Source organism: Trichomonas vaginalis, chromosome IV (assembly GCF_026262505.1).
Source record: "Trichomonas vaginalis G3 chromosome IV, whole genome shotgun sequence".
Taxonomy (NCBI): domain Eukaryota; phylum Parabasalia; order Trichomonadida; family Trichomonadidae; genus Trichomonas; species Trichomonas vaginalis.
Window position 1 is genome coordinate 20,842,909 of NC_067206.1, and position 6,183 is coordinate 20,849,091.

The following is a 6,183-nucleotide window of genomic DNA, read 5'->3' on the forward strand; positions in this document are numbered from 1 at the left end:
AGTTCAGCAGTTCATTGAAAAATACAACAATACACCACATTTATCTCTCGATATTAATCCAAAAACGAATAGTAATTACACTCCTAACGAATTATTCGAAGTTTCAAAATTTTGGTACGAGCCAGAAATGCAAAAATGGGAGTTATATATCAAAGAGGAATGGGTTTTAGCAAAATTTGAATAATTACATCATTTTAAATGACTTCTAAACAATTTTATTTATGATCAAATTTTATATATCTTTTTGGATCAAATCCATTTTAATAGAATTTATATACTATTCATCTATTAGTAAACACTACCGTATATTATTTTTAAGCTATCTTATTTTTTGAAATTTTATTCAAATCTTTGGTCGCAAGAAGAATTGCATGATAAATAAAAACATTTAATCAAAGTCAATTTTATTTTTCATATTCAAATGGACTGAGTGTTAACATTTAACATTTTTTGCTAATTGTCGTCAAAAATTAGGCGTAAAGCAAAAATTGATATTTCATATGGTTTTATGATAGATAAGCATTATATTCCCACTCATTATATTCGTAAATTTTGAGGTTTATCCTTCGCTTTTAAGATCATTGAATTTGATTTTTATATAAAATAGTTATATATTAGAAAATAATATGAGTTTATGTGATATTATTTTTCAGAAGATTTTGTGTTCTTCTTCAAAATTTTATTTTTTATTAAAAAGAATCTTTACGAAATATACATTTACTTTAATTAATATTTAAAAACGTGCTCTATCAAAAGTTCCAAAAATTCAATATTATAGCTTTTCTGAGGTGTCACTTTTGATGAATTTCTGTTTTCAACACTAGACAAAAACAATTATATTAGATGCACATGATTAACATCTCTTGGTCTGATGATGTTTTTCAATTAAAAGATTATTATATACAGTTGAATTTACAAAATTCTTAATTCATAATTGCATGGCACAAGAGAGGTATGATCTGCTTATATGTTAATGATAGATATACCATATTATTTCCATTACTATAAATAACTTAAAGAAATATATCTTCTAAGTGTATTTTTTGTTCAATTTTGTTTGAAAAAAAAATTAAAACGCATTTCTTATCTTGTTTAGCTTTGATAAGTTGGATTAAATAATATTACTAAATACAAATCATGATAACAATTATATATCCATGCTAAATGCCTGAAGATCTGGTGAAAATATTGAGATATGCCTCACTTCCATCATTTCGTCTTACCACATAAAAATATGTGATTTTTAAAACAAGTTAGCTGATATGCTTTTAACAAAACCGAATCAAAAGTATTCAAAAAAATCTGAAATTGTAAAATATCTTAATCAAAAATAAAGGGTTGATCTTCATTTTCGGGATTTCAAAAAAATTTGGAATTTCACCTCCCAAACACACAGATTGTCCAGTTCATTGGCATAGAGAATATCCGATTTCCAGTGTTTTACTCTGAATCTTATTAGTTAAATACCGAATTTCGAACATAAATTCATCAAAATCGAATAAAGAGACTACCAAAAACGACACAAATATAATCAAGTCACAATCATTTAACAGGAACTCCTTAAATGAAGATTTTTACAATTTTAATCTCTATATTTTAGAAAAAAATATGCTCAGTCACAAACACAATTACTATGTTATGGAACAAGGCATTGACACTCGAATCTCTGGCCAATTCGAGGAACATCCAAAATTTCAATAATCTTATCCCACAGAATCCATAGCCCAAAAACTTTAATTTGCATAGTACATTTGAAGACGAATAATATTAGTCCAATTTTTTTTAACTTTGAAATTTTCAAAGATACAAAATTTATTACATTTAGAATTAATGCATTAATATATGCATTTGTTCCGTACCGAAAATGAACTTTACAAAAAGTGACATGAAAAGTCTTAATTACATTAAAGCCAAATGTAAACTTCATTGAGAAAAAGCAGTTTTGTCTCGTATTCAACGTAAAATCTTCAAAAGAAGACTAAACAAAAAGTGCTACACTGATAACAAAGATGAATTTCACATGGAACGCGATGATTCAATAACTGCAGAGTTGCGACATACAATTGCGGAAAATGTATGGACAACCACATGTAATGGTGGAGAACCATCGTATCTTTCAGAGGTCGAATTACTTGATTTTTATGGTGAAATCAATCAAAGAGCAAAAGGTCTTGCATGTGAAAAGGTAATCGAAGCTTATCAGATTGCCTACGAATTACTGGAGTATAGATACAGCAGAGCTTTATATCTAGCTGGCCTTGTTCATCCAGACGAATTTCCAACAAGAGGAAAAAGAATTGTTTACTTCGCTAGAAGTATATCTCCCCTCAAGATCATGGTTAAACAGAGTTTGCTCTGATCTCAACATTGAGATCAAAAGCTCAAAAGAAAATGAGGAAAAACGAGCAAAGTACTGTAACACAGCAACAGTTGCTAACTTCTTACATTAATTTCAGTATACGGCAGGAATTGATCCATGGAATAAGTGGAGTATTTATGAAACATCTCTGCTTCATCAAAGCGTTACAAAGTTATCTGCACTGAAAGCAACCCTCCTTTAACCAAAGAAGAGCATGAATTTGTGCTTGTTACTAGTATCTTCCCATATAATTCTGAAGGATACCGGATGAAACCATTTATTATTGTTCCAGGAATATAAAATTGTTCACAGGAACTCCGCTCCGTGAGAGCATTCCTTACAGGACAATCTTATGGATGGATGACAAAGAAGATATGGGATATCTTTAATTTAACTTTTATTATCGAAATCCAGAGATATCGCTCAAGTCTTGATGCTATCACAGCAGCTCAGCATAATATCGTATTCGGTGATAATCATATCAGCCGAGTAAGTTATTTTACTTGCAAACTTTTGAGTCTCTTCAGAATTGAACTCTTGACATTTCCAGCTTACTGCACAGTAGTTCTCCAGTTATTTGATGTAGGATGTGCAGCATCTTTGAGATCAAAGAATAACAGGTTAAAATATGTTCCGCTTTACACATATGAGCAAGATAATTTATCAAATACCCCAAAACCAAGGTTAAAAATTGTAAGAATTTTAATTGATGCTTGTGATTAAGTCAATGCATCAGTATGGTATTCATCCGTGGAACCCAGATAAAGCCTTATCCAACGAATTAACAAACAAAACATCAAACGCAATACCAAATCCCACATATATATTTAATTCTTCTTGCAAAAAATTAACATCTGACGCCGAATTACTTAAAATTGCGCAATTTGAAGCAATCAAATTCAAACATTAAATCAAGCACTGATAGTTATTGTAACAAATATTTCGAATTATTTAGATTATTATCCTCCAAATACAAAAATTCTCAGCAAAGGGATGAAATTGAGTCAATTTAATGGAGCAAAACGAAGTGAGGTGAAATTCACCACTTTGACACCTCGTATTTTTCAGATATATCGATTAATATTGAGTTTTATTGGGATGGAAAACATACTGAAAAACCTGCAATATCAACACCTTTTTATATAATATTGAATAAATAAAAATTTGTTTTTATTTTCCAAAAAGATATATGATACATTTTTATTATACAGGTTAAAAACTGTCTAGCTTTTGCTTTTAGTGCTCGACCAGAGGCATACATTGAAAATACAATCCTCTCCATGGTTTTTGTGTAGGATCTGATCTTCTCAAAACGATGATATTGACTATTATTATATGAATTGAATGTATTTATGAATATTTCGAAATTTTAATATAAATAATTTATTAAAAATAAAAATTGAACGTAAGTACAAAAAATATAATTTGAAAGCAAATTAAAAATTAACGATACGATAATTTGGAACTTTTACCTTTTGCCAATAAATATAAAAATAAAATTTTGGGAATTGGAACTTAAGAGTAGAGAGACCTTTGTTGATATGTATGAGGCTATGTATTTATGTGTAGATCTGAGTAAGCTTGGTTATCATATAGCGGTTTCTGATGAAATTGAGAACCTCGGAGACCCAAGACCTTTGTTGATATGTATGAGGCTATGTATTTGTGCGTAGTCATTAAACCCATTCTTGCAAATTAGAATATTATTTTATTTGTTATATTGAGCTTTCTTCCTGATAATTTGCATATCTTCAAAATCATTAAAGTAAGTAAAATCAGTTGTTTTTTCGGTGATTAATCTTAATTCTTCGCATTATATTTCTTTTTTTTGAAAAATCTTACTGTTTGGGGAAATTCTCTTTGCGAAATCTGTTGGCCTGAGGATTATCTGGTTGAATAAAAATATGTTCAATTCCCCTTTCGCATAATAATTAATGAAATTGTGTTTTATTTTCGAGAGTGTGCAAAACGTTCCCACTTCTTGAGAGGTACGTTTTGCAAATTTTTTTCTTTCATACATAGAAGATTTTTGGAAGATGATTGATCTCTACATGATATTATATCATATTTCTACATTGAGTCCTTAACAATATTAAATTGCAGGGTTTTCAAATCAAAAAACTAACTTTCGCTCTTTCAGGTCAAATCAGCAAGGCTCTTCTATATAGGTGTTGGATATATTATCAAACTGAAATGAAACTTTCCAGAGATGTCCATAAAATTATTTTGCAAAACATCCCTCTCAAAAAGTGGGAACGTTTTTGCAATTTTTCTTTATTTTTTGTACCATTATCGGTCCATAGAGCGAAATGGGGACCAGGTATTGTGCTTAATGCACGTTTGAGTACATTTGTTGTATACTCTGCAGTTTTCTGAGAAAAAGATTATGAGTGATCTCGTTTTTTCTTAAAGTCATTTTTTTCTTATCAAAAAAAATTAAAATTACGTAAAACTATGACAAAATTACGTAATTCACAATTTTAATGCTGAAAAATAGGAATATAAGCTTATAATACTACAGGTAGATTGAGCATCGATGCGCGCTAATGCCAACATGATTAATTTGAGTCGGTTTTATATATTATTGGAAATTAATCACAAATTGTCCATGAATATAAGTTATATTCTTCGATATTATGAGTTAATGAAGGCTACAATATTTGTAATCATGATTGGCTAGTTAAAATCTATTAGAATAAAAGAAATTGTAATTTAATAATATTGAATTGACATTTTAAATAATTTGAGGTCTAATCCATTATGAGTATGGTTATTACAGGTCACTTATTATTATTCTTTGATATACAAAGAGTTAAAACGATTTGGTAATGAGATATTGTAGAAAATAAAAATAACTGTAATCTATTGAAACTGAAAAAAAAATTAAATCCATTTATTTTTTATTCATATGTTATTATTGATGAGAATTAGATTCATTTAAAATTGAATACATATTTTTGAGAGAGTCAAAAATTTCAGGATCGATTTCATCTTCGCATTCATCCAAATATATTCTAAGCTCGGAATTTTCAAATGCATTCAAAATATTGGCAAAGTTTTCTTTACAAGAAGAGTTAAATAAAATTTCTTGTAAACAATTAATAATAAATTTTGGGTTAAATTCAACAAAATCCGAAAGAATTTCAAACACCTTTTCAAATTTGTCATTAAATATCGAAAGGGATATTGAATCTTTTATGATAATAGCGATGAGGATATTTATCAAAATTTCCTTATTTTTGAAGAGTGCGGGATAAATTTGTCAAGTGTCACTTTTCAATAACCTTAAATTACGCTGTTCTAATTTTTTAAAAAATAACCTTAAATTATATTTGAAGAAATTATGTCTATGATATATGTTTTATTCTAGAATCTTGGAGTTTTCATGCACTACACAAGAGCTCCAAGGTTCCAAGAGTGAATGCTCAATAGCAATTATAGAGATGTACCTTTTCAAAATGACTTTTACTGATTAAATTTAATCAATAGAAGACATTTTGAAAAGGTACCTCTACAATTAGATATACAAGAGATTCAAAGCTTCATTTCAGATAGATTTGAAACTTTGAAACTCTTGGTAGATTTTGAGTGAATGCTGACAATCATCTTTGAGAAGGTTTTCTTAAAGAAAACCTTCTCAAAGAGGTTTCTCAGGAGCCCTGAGGCTCCCTTTCGTAATGATTGGGAGCCTTGGGGCTCCTGAGACGAAGAATGGCTTCGCCGAATCTTTGATCAGCAGAGGCCAAATGAAAAGGCCTCTACTGATGGATTCTCAGGAGCCCTGAGGCTCCCTTTCGTAATGATTGGGAGCCTTGGGGCTCCTG

The 6,183-nt window shown here is 29.5% G+C and overlaps 1 protein-coding gene across 1 annotated transcript, besides 4 other annotated features; it reads left to right on the forward strand.

Annotated features, from left to right (window-relative positions):
- Positions 1 to 181: part of a mobile genetic element that runs on past the window's edge.
- Positions 182 to 782: 601 nt separating this feature from the next.
- Positions 783 to 820: a mobile genetic element.
- Positions 783 to 820: a terminal%2Cinverted (terminal inverted repeat of Banshee-A3 transposon ID:TVAGG3_0137860).
- A 1,200-nt stretch (positions 821 to 2,020) lies between these two features.
- TVAGG3_0137870 (uncharacterized protein) lies at positions 2,021 to 2,359 on the forward strand (the record flags this gene model as incomplete). Its single annotated transcript, XM_051224184.1, has 1 exon — positions 2,021 to 2,359. The coding sequence occupies one exon, from the start codon at positions 2,021 to 2,023 to the stop codon at positions 2,357 to 2,359; it is 339 nt and encodes a 112-aa protein (XP_051109170.1).
- Positions 2,360 to 5,603: 3,244 nt separating this feature from the next.
- Positions 5,604 to 6,183: a mobile genetic element.